General features: G+C 36.6%; 1 protein-coding gene across 4 annotated transcripts; it reads right to left on the bottom strand.

Annotated features, from left to right (window-relative positions):
• Positions 1-2,214: 2,214 nt before the first annotated feature.
• On the bottom strand, positions 2,215-17,115 carry LOC103932078 (histone-lysine N-methyltransferase ATX2). 4 transcript variants are annotated; one of them, XM_048573240.1, is made up of 25 exons: positions 16,396-17,114; positions 16,231-16,282; positions 16,034-16,108; positions 15,683-15,902; positions 14,706-14,829; positions 14,485-14,589; positions 13,691-13,896; positions 11,901-11,993; positions 11,674-11,783; positions 10,466-10,642; positions 9,717-9,860; positions 9,430-9,477; positions 9,129-9,246; positions 8,981-9,046; positions 8,841-8,902; positions 8,565-8,621; positions 7,857-7,925; positions 7,478-7,676; positions 5,994-6,269; positions 5,393-5,454; positions 5,244-5,321; positions 4,326-4,421; positions 3,419-3,522; positions 3,196-3,343; positions 2,215-2,749 (listed from the first exon to the last, which is right to left on the bottom strand). In XM_048573240.1, exons 1-24 carry the CDS (start codon positions 16,989-16,991, stop codon positions 3,202-3,204), a joined length of 3,279 nt encoding a protein of 1,092 aa, XP_048429197.1. In that variant the 5' UTR covers positions 16,992-17,114; the 3' UTR covers positions 2,215-2,749; positions 3,196-3,201. The 4 variants fall into 4 exon arrangements, with proteins under 4 accessions (XP_048429197.1, XP_048429198.1, XP_048429200.1 ...); XM_048573241.1 differs by having other exon boundaries at positions 11,674-11,771; positions 16,396-17,113; XM_048573243.1 differs by having other exon boundaries at positions 16,220-16,282; positions 16,396-16,539.
• Positions 17,116-17,613: the final 498 nt, after the last annotated feature.

The following is a 17,613-nucleotide window of genomic DNA, read 5'->3' as shown; positions in this document are numbered from 1 at the left end:
CAAATTTTAGAGTAATTCCAGTTGGAGGACGTTCGTGAGTCACTTGGCTTGATCGTGTGATAATTTGGAATTTTTCTACCTAGCGGTGATTTTCTAGCAATAAAATAAAGGAGCGATGTGCAGTGCTGAAATAGTGATGTATTGGACTTGAATTGCATTTTTGGAGTCCAAGATGACCTTTGTTGGGTTCGTGGCCTTCTGGAGATGTGTTCAGAACATCCTGATCTTTAAAACAAGCTATCCTGGGCCGGATTTGGAGGAAATTTGAGGCTAAAACGTGGCTGGACAAGTACTTGGCAGATTCTCCTAGCTTAATTAGGATTTTATTTTCTAAGATATTTTATTATTATTCTTAGTTTCCTAGTTGGAATAAAGGACATGGTTTTTAGGGATTGTGCGTTGGTTTTAGGGGGATTTAAAAAGGTTTGGCCAGCCCTAGTTTTCTCTACACTTTCTTTTATGAAACTTTGGAGACAGAGCGAATTGCTAGGGTTCTTGAAGATTTTCAACTTTAAGGTGTTTTCAATCCTTTTCTTAATCATATTTTCTATGATTTTAATTATGATTATGCATAACTAATCCGTTTTGCTAGGGCAAAGCCTTTAGCCTTAGCATGAATATGTAATTTTTATTTAATTGCTTATGATTGATTGCATGCATACTTTGAATTATTGATCACCGTAATTAAAACTATCTAATTGTCTTAATGCCTGATCACCATTAGGATCTTTAGAAAAGTAATTTGATGCAGTTTTGATCGGAATGTTCCTTGAAATTGACGCTTACTTCTTATGATTAATAATTGTAATTTCACTTAAGATGAACACCACGTCATAAGCGTTGCATGGTTTTTCAAAGGGTTTTCATAAAGCATAATGAGTCTTTCATGTTCATATTTGATCCGAACGTCCGGACGGGTTGTGTCACATCCCGGCCCGGGCCCCCACCACATCCCGGGCTCGACTCCACCATAGCACAATATTGTCCGCTTTGGGCCCCTACCACACCCTCATGGTTTTGTTTCTGGGAACTCACACGAGAACTTCTCAGTGGGTCACCCATCATGGGATTGCTCTCGCATGAACTCACTTAACTTCGAAGTTCCTACGGAATCTGAAGCCAGTGAGCTCCCAAAAAGCCTCGTGCTATGTAGAGATGGAAATATACATATAAGGCTTACAGGATCCACTCCCATGAGCGAAGTGGGATGTCGCAAGTTGCATGTTAGATATAAGTTCTATGTTGGAGGTTCCAAGTAGAATATAAATTAGGAAAACCTAACCTTCAAAATTCATAAGATTGCTAGGTGATGGTGGAACCCTACTGCTTTTATAAATTGGTATTTAAAACTCTTTTCTTTTATCATATTTGTTTTTTTTATTTAAAATTCGTTTTTAATATTACCCAAAATCAAAATCTCTTCTCTCAATTTTTAATTTTAAGAAGTTGATTAGGAATTGTTTTTGCATAAATTATTAAAATAGCCATTGAGGAGAATGACCTTACATGAGCATCCATACTACAACATCCTTGTATTCTTGCAAGTGTTTCATGTGATTTTGACCCTATTTGCATAGACGGTGAAATTTGCTATCAATCACCTGGATTGTGATAAAACAATAGCAAGTGTAAAGGAAATATATTTTTGGCCACGGTTAAAGCGGGACATTGAAGCAATTGTACGAAAATGTTATACTTGTAAGGTTTCTAAGGGACAAGTTAAAACACTGGTTTTTGCATGCATTCGCATGTTCCCAACAACATTTAGAAGGATATGGCTATGGACTTTGTGCTCGGGTTGCCTCGTACGCAACGAGGTGTGGATTCTGTTTTTGTTGGATGACAGGTTCTCCAAGATGGCTTACTTCATTGCTTGCAAGAAGATCGCTGATGCATCAAACATGGCCGAACTGCTTTCTAGGAAAGTGGTTCGATTGCATGAAGTAGCTTAAGTCTAACTTATGATCGAGGCACCAAGTTCTTGAGCCATTTCTAGATTACTTTGTGGCGATTGTTTGGTACTGCCTTGAGTCGCTGTATTATTGCCCAACCACAAACTGATGTCGAAATCTTGAGAAGTGGAAAGTACTAATATAAAACAAATGGTCGAGTAGATTTGACGTTCGAACTTCGTTTCGGATGCACAATACCTTTCCGTTGCAAGCTCACCGCTTTGCCGTGACATAATAAATTTTAACCATCCGAGATCAGTTATACCCCAAAGCAGCGTTTGAAAGCTTGTAATAAAAATCAAACTTTTAGTTTTCCGCCCAATTTATGTCACAAGCAGCGTTTGGAAGTTTGTAATAAAAATCAAACTTTTAGTTTTCCGCCCAATTTATGTCCACTTCAATTTCCCTAAGACCCCTGAACTTCCCCAGGACTGGGTAAGTTTATTAAGCCTTTCCGCTTCTGTTGTAATACACATTCAAGAATTAATCAAATTACACCCTTCAGATTTCCAAAACAATGTTCTTCTGGGGTTTACGTTTGTATCCTTGTTAGCTTGTACTGCATCAGCTATGGATCTCTCAATGACGTCTTCAAATTTACATGCGCGAACCAAGAGGAGGATCAGCCTGAGGAAAAACGGATAGCTGAATCGCACGGTTTTTTGTCAAGTAAAAACAAGAGAACGGGGGACTCCACAACCCTATCTGCCTTGAGAGATAAAAAGGTATAGCAGATTGTTGGGAGAAATCTGCATCCTCCGGATCTCAACTGAACACATTTTACAAGAAGACAATTTCTGCACAAACAAAAATTGAGGGAACGATCAGCACAAGGAAAACAATTATCAATCCAAATCAGTCATGATAATTGACAGCGATGAGATAAATACAGACGAGAAAGAGCGAGCAGATACCAAAATATTGAAACTTATTGTGTTTATTTAGTTGTGTACCAAGAAATACAACTTCTATTAACTTTACAGCAACCCTACTTCCAATTTTATTACACATGGTCGGGTATGCCTGAAAACAAAATTGTGTGAAACCCGAAACTAAACAGGCTTCCCTACCTGATTAATGGTCCGTTGTAGGAACCTAAGTTAACCAAAAAGTACCTAAGAGACTGACACCTTCCGTGCTGAACCTTATATTTCATAATGTACTTGTGCAATATTTTAGAAAGTGCACTACTGGTTACCTATCTTACTATTCACCTTAGTTAACACACTTACAATTCACCTACCTTGTATCATTCTCCACTCCAATCTATTAACTCGCTGCGAGGGGCACAAAGCTTGCTTGCTCGCTCTTTGGATTCAACATCATTAACCACCCCCCGACATCTAGGGAAACCACAACAACATGCCAGTTGTTCATCTATTGAAAAGAATCTGCGATAATAAGAACGTTAGCCCATGGAATGAAATAATAAAGAAAAATTGCATACAACAAGAATCGAGGATAACCTATAATCATATGTAAGTTCTTCCCATCGTTTAATGTCTCTCTTTGCAAATATAATTATATGCTCATCATTATTAACACTAATGACTCTTGAGTAGCAATTTGGCTGCACACAACAAAGGTAAAGGTGAGTAAGTACAAAGTTAAATAAACAAATAAAAAGCTTGTACAGAACCCATCCAATTTAAACTTAGTAATTGCAAAAGTGTACACAATTTAAAAATATAAATTTTATGATTTCCACACCTGAAATGGCAACAAACCCGTGTGTCAAATGTTATACGAGGTTACTTGAGAACAAACACCTCTCCCTTGATGAATTTTTGTTTCCAAAAGAATCAATACAAAAAGGAAAACTTCTCATCACTAAATTCTTTCATTAACTCATTATGTATCAAAGAGAGGCATCATTCTCCCATAATTTCTTACGTTTACACATTTAGCTTGTTTATTAAATGAAAACGATATCAAATCAATCTACATTTTGACTCTTTGTGATGCATTACTTTGTGAGAAGCCTAAAGGGATGTCTACTTATCATGAATGAAAAAGTGCATGTTGAACGTAGGTATGCCATACCTGAACAACCATGTATGATTCTCATTCATGACTTCTCCCATTCCAAATAAGTAAACGTGCCCTAAGTTTCTAGAGGGAGGAAAAGAGACCTGTTGCTAGGTTGATGTGCTGTGCTGGCAATATTTTTATGGGTTTTAAGTTTCGAAACAAGTAGGAGATTTTTAAGTGTGGGGGTGGGGATGGGCATGTATTTACGGGAGAGTTTGATTCTGGACATCCTTGTGAAGTTCAGTTCCTACTGGATTATGTTCAGTATAAAGACAATTCAAGATGACAAATACTTCACAAAAGTAAAACTAAATAAGCAGATAAGGGTTGGCTAATACGCACTTCACAAGAGTGATTAATTAGGTGAGCAATGCTTCCAGCTCTTGTGGCATCAATGACTCGTTCATCATCAATCCGGAACATATAAGTCCCAGCCCCCTGCATGGGAAAAGGTAAGGCTTTAGAGCGCCATTTCTTTCTCATTTCATACTCAAGCATCAACAAATGTAAAAGTTTCTAAACGGGAGATAAATATGAAGTACTATAGAACCTTACAAATACTAGAAAATCCAAAACTCGAGTAACAAACATACCCATAATAGATACGCCTGATTGTTTCAATTCTCCATAAATTTGGGCTAGATTTTAATGAATATTCATTCCTATAGCTTAAGTGGGCAATAACAAAATTCAACAATTTTGAGGAAACCCCCAAAGTTGGGATGCAACCCTAGGAATTATGTGCAAACCCCTAAAAATTTTGTTGAGCATGATGGAATCTAAAATAGTAGCGCATGATTAGTGGACTTAAATTTAGGAGAGGATGCACCTAGCCAAGCTGCTTTTCCATGCAAATAGAATTAAAAATTACATGGCTAAAGGAATTCTTCAATCTCGAGAAACCTCTTTCACTAAAGCTTGGGGAGTTTATGGAAGTTCTAATCCTAAATAAAGTATCAGTCTATTAATACAGCTAGCGCTTACAACTACGGCTCACATTGGTTGGACATTTTAATAGTTTACACTTGCAGGTTACAGATCACATTGGTTTGACACTTTTACTGGTTTACACTTGGAGACCTGCACGCTCAAGGGAAGACGGCAACATTGACTTCCATCTAGCCTAGATTGCATAGTAATTATCCATGAACAATTTTGATATCTATTCTGACGTGATTTGTCATGCAACAGAAAATGCATGCAAAAATAATAAAGCCTAAGTTCCAATGAGCACAGCAATGACTTTAGTACATAACTTACCACCAATGAATTATATATGAAGTGCTCCCTCCTGTCAGCTACAGGAGGTCTAACAAGTTCGCCTGTGTATTCAATCACCTACAAGAGATATGATCAGTATTCAAAGTATTCTTTTACAGGTTCAAAATATACTAAGAAAATTACTTTACCATGTCCCCTGCTCTATGTGGGTGCTTTGCAAAGATGCCAAAACCATGAATTCCCGATTTTCCTGTAGTTAAAAGAAAAGAAGTTCCGAAAGACAAATTTAGAATAATAAGTAAAATATAACACTAAATGATGTGACAGTCCTACACGACCAAGGTCATGAAAATATGTATGACAGGAAAAATACTCGAAGAAATAAACTTGGAATACCAACATATAAGAATACACATTCTCTATTCAAAATAGAAAAGAAAATATAAAATAGCAGTCACGAAACTGTTTGATAAGTAGAATAACAAGTGTCTACAAATAGCCACATGAGTTAAATTGGAGAGATATTTTTAAAATTATATATGCATTTACTATATAAGCTCAAAGTGTTACAACGTGCTCCTAGAAAGACCTAGGTATCTACTAGTAGCTTCAAACTAGCAGCACAATATTGTTACCAAAATAAATTACAAATCTAAAGAACCAGGTGGGATATTGGTGAAGATAACCAATGTGAACATAAATAGGAGAAGCTGTTATTTACATACAACATTCTTAACTGTTTCTTCAATGAAATCTCGGATAACCATATGAAAGAAAATTATATCTTACCAAATGCTAGTCTTTTTCGAAAGGTGTCCCTCATGTATTTATACTTCTCAGCCATAGAAAGTATGTCATTAGGAGCATCAAGCTGGGAGGCTTTCAGCCTCTGAAGGCTAGAGCAGAACTTAGAGCCATTCGGAGGCTGTGAATTACTCGACAATTGGTGTTGGCTGTAACCACCAACTAAATAAGGCTGGTTCTCGACAAACAAACGCTTTAAGGATGCAGCAGCTATGGCTTCAGGCTCTTTTCTCCCTCTTCTACAAAAGTAGTTGTATGGCTCTGCCCAGGGGTTGGATTGAGAGATTGCAACAAAAAATTAATGAATTTCAAAATAATAAATTCAACAAACTGAGTATCTAAATCAATGATTCAATGATAGTTGTTTATGCACAAAATCGGTTGGACTTTGGATCAACTTAGATCCGACTGTAAATCACACAAAAGCATAAGAACACAAGGATACATATCGGGGTTTACCCCGAGTTGAGGCTACATCCATGTTGGTGTAGATCTAGTTTGGCTGTGTAAATGTGGGTTACAATGTAAATAGAGGCTGCTTGTTGCCTTTAAAAGAGTAGAGAGGCTAGGGTTTTTACTCTAAAGTCTAGAGTGAGGGTGAGGGATCCCTTTTATAGGACAAGGGTTTCCCTTCCCTTTTACATAGTCCATGGGCTAAATCATGAGGCCCAAATATGGTACAACAATAGTGCATACACTATAAGAGCATTCATAAAATAAGATCGCAAACACTACCGAATCTCATTAATTAAACAGGACAGATAAACATGCACTCAATTGTTTATTATCCTACAGCATATGACACTGGACTCGATGTTTAATAAAGACTAGTTACATAAAAGATCAGTGGAAAATATGGAATTAAGTATCGATCCCGTAAAGCATTTAATCATCTTTCAGTATGATCTGGAATAAAGAAATAAAGCGATGGTGGCAGCAAAGGCCAAATGAGTAAATGAGTGAGAGATGATGAGGGATGGTAAGATATGTAGGAAGTCATACTGACAATAGAGTCAAGTTCATTTGGAACATGATGCAAAACACGAACAAGCAGATTAAATCATAATCAACTTTGACTCTTTCAATAAATAAAGGGTAGCAACCTCAAATATGGATGACACACTATATCGTAGAAATAAAAAATAAATAAACAATTATGACCACAGCTCATGGCTTCATAGTACAATTTTCCTTAAAAAGACGCAATATTGCAATGACCATCTGTGCAAGAACTGCCAATACTTCAAGAAAGACAAATCTTCTCATAACCTGGGGACTGGAACCAGTACATAACCAAAAAATACAAAAAATAAAAAAAATAAAAAAAAAGTGGAGAAACAATATGATTTATAACATCATATCTGTCAAGTGTACCAAAAGCGACGCAGAAATGTAAACAAACTTGTGAGGTAATTTGCAGTAGGATTATCAAATTTCATCTAAAGTAGACTGATTATACATTTACATACCCGTACGAGCACATCCAGATGGATTTGTTGGTGGAATGTATTCTGAGCACTGGCGCCCGGTTCGACCAATACGGTTATCAGCAGCTGAACGGTCATTTGTTGCCTGCCTATGCTTCTTGCAGAAGGAAAGAAGACGAATGCACTGCTCTACTTCATCATCGTCCACAGACAGTAGATGTAGTCTGTCCTCATCCTCAAGCTTCGTAGTAATAATAATAGAATAAAAATAAATAGGAACAAATTAAGAACCACTTGAGGAAAAAATTCCATCGAAATAATTCAGTAATGCATCCAGCAAATTACTGAAAAAAATAAGAGTAACAAAAAACCAATAATGTCAAGTAAAAATGAGAAAAACAAAAATAAAAAAAAAAACTACCTCAACACAAAGACCAGCGGCTCGCGCGCAAAGTGGGTGATATGCCGCACAACAGGTATGGTTTGAACACTGGAAGGGACAAAAAAATCAGATGGTTATTATCAATGAATTTTGACTTTATACAGTTAAGAAGGAAAAATAAATCAGGGAAGATACAAAGATGCATATAATATAATATATATATAGGAAGGTAGATATAACATAGAAAATAAGTAAAGGGCGTATGAAAGCCAACCAATTTCTAAATAGATGCTACAATCATGTATGGCACAAAAAGAATACAAATTTAACCTTTACACATGATATTCTAAAATGGATTAAAAGTATATTTTTCTCTAAGACAGACTAACCCTTTTTTCCAAGAAATGTAACACCGAATAAAGAAGATTGCTTACTAGCATAAGAAAATTCTAACAAATACTCAACTCCGGAGCATTTATTATGTTTATTATTTCACTTGGACCAGGTACCCTTTTTTCTTCAAAAATAAAGCAGATTGATGACCAAAATATAAGTAAAATATTCTAGAAATCCCTCAATATGAATCATTCATTCAGTGAATTTCCAAAAAGACAAGACAAAACATTCAAAGTGTTTCTTCCCTGCAGGTTGCAACAAAATATTCAGCCAGTTTGACATCACGATACATGTTATAAATTCAACAAATTGACCAGCAGTTTACTGTTATAGGAATATAAATGAACTTACTTGAATGCAGGCTCCATACGAAACGCCACAGATACTACATAATAGCTTCCAACGGTCCTGTTACAAAACAGAAGATTAGTGGAGGCGGGAATATCTTGACAGTGGTTTTTTGCCATTTTGATCCCGAACAATCAAAAGTATATGAGACCACTGCCATACAAATCCTCACAAGATGAACATAAAAAAGGTGACACACGTCAAAGAAAATGGGGGAGGGGCGAACAAAAGGAGGCAGCCATAGTGGTGTGGAAACATATAATGTGAACAAGGAAATACCTTATTGATTCTGCTAAGCCCATCAATTGGCTCCATTCTCTTAACATCAGATAGGCAGGTTTCTGAAACATTTTCAGACCATTAACAGAAAAATAAATACACATTCAATGAACAAAAATGGAAACTGCATTTTCATGAACCTGGTATCCATATGGCACAAGCTAGATGAGCCCAGCGCCCGTCAGTTGTAGGCTTCATTGCACCCCCTGGACAAAAATCAATTCAATAATTTAATGATGTGAAATCCATGGCGTCACAAAGTTCAAAGATTTAATGAATTATAAGTACCTATTACAGGACAAAGGCAGCAAGGTGGTAGAGGTTCAGGAGCCCCAGGCCGACATAAGTTGCATAACCATAGTACCCCACCAACAGGTTCCAATTCTCCATAGCATCTTGCATGGACCTGCAAAACATTACTACTGATGAAAAAAAGGAACCGACCAGCAAACACACGACAAAGTAGGAATGAAGCATTTCAAATAGCCTTGAAAAAGAAATTTGGTTGAATATGACAAAATCTATCTTGAATTTCATAGTTTAACCACCATTAACAGTACTGAGATCCCCACTACCAAAAGACCCTTACCATCATTCTGCATTTGTCACACTGCAGGAACAGGTTGTTTTCATACTCCTATAAACAAAACACCAATTAGCAAACCAATAGGGAAAAGAGTTTAAACGAACTCCCACTTAAAAATAAAACACAGCAACTAGCGGAAAAGACAGAGAAACAATAGATATGTAGTAAATCTTTTAAAGTAAAGAAACAAGATAAAATAAATACAGCAAACCAACAGACAACTATTATGCAGAACAGCAGAAAAAAGAATGTCAGTTATAAAATGATGTGGAAAAGCTTTTGGAGATTACCTCATCCATGTGGCAAACACTGCATTTATCAAGGTCCTTCCAATCCACACGAACAGGTCTGTAACCAACAGGAACATCTCGATATCTCCTAGAGGCTAACTTGCATTTGGGTAATTTTGAAGAAAGCCTGGATTTTGATAACCTCTGCCAAAACCCCAAATGTTTATATTAGGCCTAGAAATCAAGGAATAAGGGCAGAAGCAGAAAAAGCTGTGTAGCATCTTAAAATGGAATGGGATTCAACAATTTACAACATGTATCCAAAACAACTACTAGTCAAGAACCATTAACTAAGCAACAGAAAAGATTCCACATTTTCAACAGATAAGTATATTGTAAAAATGATATAATAAAGAAGAATATTGATCTGAAATTACATGTGTGCGCACAAATGCATATATACAAGCAAACACATGCATATACAATTTATAATATATCTTCACGGTTGACATGGCATTTATTCTATATCCAACCCAAGAGTACAGTAGTTCGCCCAGATTCCCAATCCTTACTTTGATACTACTCATTAGAGAGGTACAGTACTAAACAGTTGAACATGCTTAAAAATTAAAAGTTATAACAATCGTTATTACAAAAATAAAATAAATACTTGATCTTGACGGAACAAATAAATAAAAATAGGCATCAAAGCCCAAGAAAAAAATGAAAAATAAAAGGTTCACATTTTATTCACAAATATAACGGTAGTAGAAACTTAGTAGTGCTAATGCACAACTCAGCTTACATACCTGAATAAGTTTAGCAACTTCTGGTATAGAGAAACCAAACATATGAGAACCAGATTTATAGGTCCCTTCCAATCTGCCTTCAGCATTGCCATTAGAGCCATCAAATGAAGTGTTTTGTGCTTTCCTTATCCTTTTGTATATTTTATTCCAGCAAGCTGATGGTGTAGATCCTTTGAACTGGAAGAGATGAGCGGAAAGGAAAATAAATAACACAACAACATCGGCAGATATTCATTCCAGATACTTTTTTGTGCAACATACTCCTGTACTCAACTAAGGAATCACAAAATAGAAGATGAAACATATAACAAGACAACGTCCTTTTATTACGTACTACCTAGGCAGTGCACCATAATTAGAAAGAGAGCATACACTGCTGTCATTGCAAGTGGATATGTATTCTGAATTGTAAATAAATATGTATTCTGGATTGTAATTGTAGACCATATTTAGGGGATTAAGTTTAAACTAAGCAATGATAAGTTACTTAACTGTTGATCAGATGCCTATATACATTACGAATAAAACATAAGTGCATTTACTATATAATTCAAGAAGATTATCAGCAAAAAAACCCCCGTGGAAGTAAGAGGTATAAGTACAGCTTAACAGGTGGTGAAGCTATACACAAATAATTACACATCGGGAAAAGAAGTACACGGACACTAACCACCTAAATTGATTTTAGATTTTGAGAAATGTAAGATCCAATATTCAGTATCAAAGTGATCCAGGAACTGAGCCTTTTTGGAAGACAAGAAGGCAAGAAGCAACAATTTCGAATTCAGAGTCATCAACCTATCTGGTAAAGTTGTTACTCTGAGCTAGGCCTATAAGAAAGTGCGGAGGAGAATAAAAAGCACAAATGAAAAATCTTCAAGGGAAACAGTGGTAATCCATGGGTGCAAATTTCCAATCCCAAATACTACCCAACAATCTGTCTCTGCTAAAATGGGATTACCAGATGGCACACGAGTCATCAACTCCGGTAAAGTTGTTGCTCTGAGCTAGACCTATACGCAGCATATATTATACATGCAATCGAGTCTTACTCGACGTCTGAGATATCAAAAGTGATTAATAACATATGAAACAATAAGAATACAAGTAAATTATTGAGGTACAAACTGATAACCTGGTGAAGGAACTCAAAGAGACAATCACATACCATCAAATGCACTCAAAATTGTAACTGGAGAAAGCCTAACCTGCTCTCCTCTATCAATTGTCACTTTGAAGAGAGGTCGAATATTTGATTCGGTATCTCTCAACACCTCCATCTTATATAAGGCAAGTACACTTGGATCTGATCCAAAAACTTATCAGAAGCGAGATTGTTACAAGACTAATATCACTGCAATAACATTGGCCTTAACATAAATAAAAAGAATAACTTTAGTATGAAAAGCTGCCTATATAAAAGAGAGAGTCCCACCTGTAATTGAAGTAAATTTCCTCAAGGCAGTATAACCTTCAGGCCAAATGTATTTCTCATCCTGAAAACATTCCGAGTCTCTGACAATCTTTCCTGCAAGAAAATTCCATATGGTGGTGAGTAGAATGGAAGCCTCAAGAACCAACTGGATATACTTTCTTATAGATGGTGCTGAGTAGAATGGAAGTCTCAAGAACCAACTGGAAATATTTATTTCTTATACATAGGAAACAGAAACCTTTATTAAGATATAAAAGGTACAAGAAAAGTGGAGTCCACAACTGAGAAGCCTGTATATTACAGAACACCTGCTCTTCAAACAGAACAAATAACAGAAAAAAGAAGAAGATAACTCTCTAGGCTTTGATACGGTAGATTACCGCAAAGAAGACTAAAACAAACTCCACCCTATAAACAACCCAGCTCCTCAATGGAAACGTCCTTGAAACACTCCTATTCTCTATTATTTCAATCAAAGAATAATTTGACATCACTAGTAGATGATCCAACCTTTCAGCATCCTTCCTACACATGACACACCAGTAGGGAGAAATAGAATGAAGGACGCCTTCTTAAGACCATGTACAATTATTACTTTTCCCGAGAGTGATTAGCCAAGCCAACACCCATACATTAGTAGATACTTCAGTTTTCCATATGACAAGGGAGGGTATGAAATTAGGTAGAGTAAGATATCCAAAAGGTACCTGGAAACGGACTTGCACGAAAATTCCCTGATGACTCAAGCCTCCAAATTCTCTTATCAACTCTATTTAGGACCAGCAAGACCGTTTCAAGGTCTGACAGTCAAGACTGGAGCACTCTCATTCATGTTCATTAAGATATCTTAGAAACCCAAGATCCCAACTAAGAGGAAACAAAGACAAATTTACACCTTACAAAATATCAATGAAAATCTATAGAGATGAGGATAAAGAATAAGACCACCCCAACCCTATTCCCAAAACTGCAGGGTGATGCAAAAGACAGAAACGCCTTAGAAATATCTGTCCATGGACACTAACTAGAGCCTCTAGCCACAATCTCTGGAGCCCATCCATTACATCACACCAAAGGGAAGTCAATTCTGCTTTGAATCCCCAACAGCCACTTTCCAACCAAAACTTCATTCCTCTCTACTAAATTTCCTACCCATAACATTCTTTATCCTTCACTCGAGGATAAATTCAAATCAGGACAAAAAAGGTTTAATATTTTATAATTCTATATACAGAAGTTAACAATGTCATAATTAATAAAATACCAGAAGTTAATTGGATATAATTCTTTATACAGAAGTCAATAATTAATAAACTACCAGTTATTAAGTAATTTCTATGAACTACCCGATCTTAAAGAATAATTTTATAGAAACTATTGAAATTAATCCATAATTTCTTGTCTGAACATCTCTAAATCAATTAAATACTAAAAACAGAAAAGAAAAAAAATGTTGGCAATCAGGATGGGGCAACCTTTTCTCATACATTGTTTTCCTCAAGAAGTGGAGCCTACAAAATGGAAAATAACATTCCCTCTCCCAATCCCCCTCCCCCCAGGGCTCAGCATGGATTAAACCCAATACCTTCCCTCCCTTTGATGGGGGGAAGGTACAAATTTGGCTACAAAACTAGTAGCGGTTCCTCACACAGTTGGGATTCAGAAAATCTAGCTTTGAAGAATCAAAATGCGTTCAACAATTATAACATCAAAATGTGGACAATGCATGGGAACCATCCAGATTATATTATATAATGTCAACAAAGAAGTACAAGAGTATAAAGAATTACCTAGGTTTATTATCTGCAAATCTCCGATCACAAATGGAGAAGTTCCAAGGTAATCCAGTGTCCTCGGAATCCCTGCATCATCAAAACATCCTTCATCAGAATCTGCACTCACTTCATCCTCTCCACTTATACTTTCACATTCATCAATGTTAATTCCGTTTTGCAGCCGTAGCATTCTTCTTGGAAGCTTTTGTTCATTGAGATACCTGATGAAAACAAAAGATTACCCAGTTATGCAATAACTAAAAGGTCTTCATACTGCACTGAGAAAGAAATTTAATCAGGTTAAACCCTGTATCATACAAATGATTGGGATAATTTGAATGGGTACAAACTACAAACACAAGAAATTACATAAATATAAGAAAAAAACTCAATGCAGTCATTACTACTTAAAGCTATGTAGGGTGATGGATGCACATATTAAAAAATTACTCATTTAAATCTCATAGACTCCAAGTCTAAAAGCATGCATAATAATGTTTCAAACACATAATTGTTTTGTGCATAAATATTAATTAGAGTGAGTACACACAGTCTCATCAAAACTTGCCTCCTAGCCTATTAGGTCATTATATACTTGCACAACGTATCAAAGCGTGTACAGATAGGGTCAAAACTACAATAATCTCAAGATGCCCAATTTGCGATGGACACGTGATTAACAAATGAGAACATTTTAAGCAGGTTACATTAACAAATGAGAACAATTGCATGATTATAAATTGATTAAATTTACGAGTTTAGCACCATGAAGAAATTAAAAGGTATTGTAAAAAATTACATAAGATTACATTTTTGCTTCTTCCAAGCTTTTCATGAATCCAGGCTTCTTGCACTTCAAATGGAATGAAGAAAGAAGTCCTTTGAGAAATGAGATTGCTTGTTTCACTTTAATCCTGTATAGATAACAACAGTAAAAAATGATGTCACGTTAAAAATGGAAAATTCAGGTATAATATGCAATTAAGTGCACAAAATATAGATAAAAGTTCCTTAGATGTCAAAGAATTACCTTGCAAAGTCATGGGTACCAAAAAACTGCACTGGAACTGATATTCCTCCCAAAGTTTTGCTTAAGCCTTTACGATCACCAATAAGGGATTCATCCACCACAACTGCTGGCCACATAGCATAACCTGCACTACAGCAGTTGATAGAAGCTTGTGTGAAATCCAATAATTGAAATCATCAGTTGGTGCGAGCTCAAAGGAATAAAAAATAGATGCATAACAGTGGAAGAAACTCACAACACATGTAACTGAATATTTGTATCTATGATTCAAAAAACCTATTGTCTTTATATTAAATCAGACAACAGTCAGGGAAGACGAAATGATCTAATAGCCATAGTTTTATGCTTTCACTCAAAAACAAAGCAATAGAAATTAGATTATGCAGATAATTGGATACTTCACTGTTAACAATTCCAACCTAGTTTTGAGTTCAATCAATGCGATATGATATTTATTTCATGATTCTGATTTTGATGAACACCGTTGACTCTTTCCTTTCTTTCTTTTCAATAAAAGTTTGTGTTCTTATCCACAAAAACAAATATATATTAAGAAAACGCAGGGATAATTAACATTAACTCTACAGTGGTTAACATCAGAAGGCAAGGAACCACTCAGGCCTAACACAATCAGAGCCCCAATGCTGCTCCTAAACCATAAACAAACATAGACCATGTTCAGTCGGGCCAAAGATCACTTAACTCCTGTTTTCGTCCACTAAACCTTACATTAATTGGAAATTAGAAAACATACTCTTAAGAAAAAACTGGTACCTACTATCTACAGAGGAGCCTCTGATTCATCTAGGACAAACCATCTAATATGTGTGCCTGAAAGGCCCAAGAAACAATTTTTTTTTTCCAATGCAAAGGGATTACCTTGTGATTTGTTATCATATATGACCATCCTCTCACTCAAGCCATAAGAAATATAATAACAAGTTAGAACAAAATCAAAAGAGTAGATAATCACACACCAGTAAGCTTGGCCCATACGATATCCCCAGGCTCTAGTTCTTGGCAGTCATCCAAACTCGCAGCCAACACAACCATTTCATTATAATCATAGACATCACTGTTTGTACTCTTTGGACTGCAACTCAAACTCAAACTTTCCATTTCTTCTCGAGAGATATAAAACTTGATTCTCTCGCTTGATAGAAGCAAATCCTCCTCATCAGCATCTTCATATTCAACCTACATTGCAAAATCCATAAATTATGGCTCCAACAAGTTTTCATGCCTTAAGTTTCACAAATTGTCTCAGGCGCTCTGAACATAAAAATGATTAAACAAAATCAGATGGGACGAATATGATAGAGCAATACATGATGTCTATTAGTGTCAGAGTTGTAACCCACAATGCGACCCGAATACCAATCAGCATCCAATGGCCAATAGACCTGTACTCAACAAAGCAAACGTTCAGAATTTTGCGACAAGCACAGCAATGCTATGCTCCTCACATACTCAAATAAAGATCAAAACTATAACAATTGTCAAAAAGAGCTTACAGAGAGCTTGCCTTGCATTCTAATCCAATAAAAGTTTTGGGATCGACATCTTTGAAACTCAACCTGTTGAAAATCAACCCTTAACACTCTCCCAATAATCATTCAAACATATAAGAGAAACCCTTTCGACCAAATAACAAAAAGATAAATAATTGGAACCCTAAACTAACACATACCCGACCCATTTCTTCACAGAAGGCGAATCCGAAAGAATTTTCTCACAGTTAGAAGAAGAATTCCGCTTCTTGAGGCCCAATTTCTCTCCTTTTTTACTGCCATCGAGTTTCGGATTGCTACGAGAATCCCTCAACCGAGGACCCTCCAAATTAGACAGAACACTAGAATCAACCCCCAATTTGAGTAACTCGTTAAAGCCGATGTTTCTCTTCTTCTTGGTCTCCGAAATCCTCTCGAATTCACCATCGACATCATCGACCGCCTCAATCTTCACCGCCGGCGGCTCATTCCGGGCACGCAAAGCATCGAAGAAGGAGGAGCAATGACGAGGCCGCTTGGCCCGGCGGGAGTAGACATTGACAAATGAGGGTTTGGGAGAGGGCTTCTGAAGATTCTGATCGCCGGCTTCGCCATCGTCGAAGTCGTCGAGCTTGCGAGCTTTGACCTTCTTGGACATGACGTTGGAGGACCCGCTGGCGCTGACGCAAGGAGAGGTGGCGGAATAGACGTGGTTCAGAGATAGGTAGCGGAGGGGCGTGGAGGCGTGGATGTCGGTTGAGGCGTCGTCGTTTTGGTGCTTGAGGGGAACTGCCATGGAGAGAGAGCAAAGAGGGGGGCTTTCTCGCTTTTGCTCTCTCTCTAAATCTCTCTGGGGGGTTTGTGGGTTTGGGTGGATTAGGGTTGGGGATTTTAGGAGGGAGGGAGGGTTTTGCTCCCAACTATCAGTTTCCCGCCTGCAGTAAGAGGAGAGAGATTCAGAGAGATGGAACTAACTACTGAAACTCGTGTTAAAATGATGTACGGAATCCTTTGGATAAATTTATAACCGCATCCAAAGCAGATGTCAAATTTAATAGCTTACATGGCAATTTGATATATTGATAAAATGTGTTCCAACCAATGTATTAAAAGCGCGAGGCGTGGGCGAGACGTCGGAGGTGAAGCCCAGCCTAGGCATAAGGCATGAGGCGTGAGGCGTGAGGCGAAACCTTATAGGATTAAATTTTTATTTTATATATATGATTTATATATTATACATATAATTGTATAAAAAATAATACTATATAAAATAAACATCCATTCTCAATTTTATCATTCAAATTCATAGTCATTCAAAAGATAATATCATCTAAATTCATTATTCAAAGGTAATATCATCCAAATTCGTTTAAAATTGGAAACCTTACTATAAATCTGAAACGAAAAGACCTATATCC

This window comes from the organism of the source record quoted next, unplaced genomic scaffold (assembly GCF_019419815.1).
Source record: "Pyrus x bretschneideri cultivar Hongxiangsu unplaced genomic scaffold, Pyrus_bretschneideri_v1 Contig65, whole genome shotgun sequence".
In the NCBI taxonomy this organism is placed as follows: Eukaryota; Viridiplantae; Streptophyta; class Magnoliopsida; order Rosales; family Rosaceae; genus Pyrus; species Pyrus x bretschneideri.
Note: the sequence above shows the minus strand (reverse complement) of the source record. Positions and strands in the feature narration are given on the sequence as shown.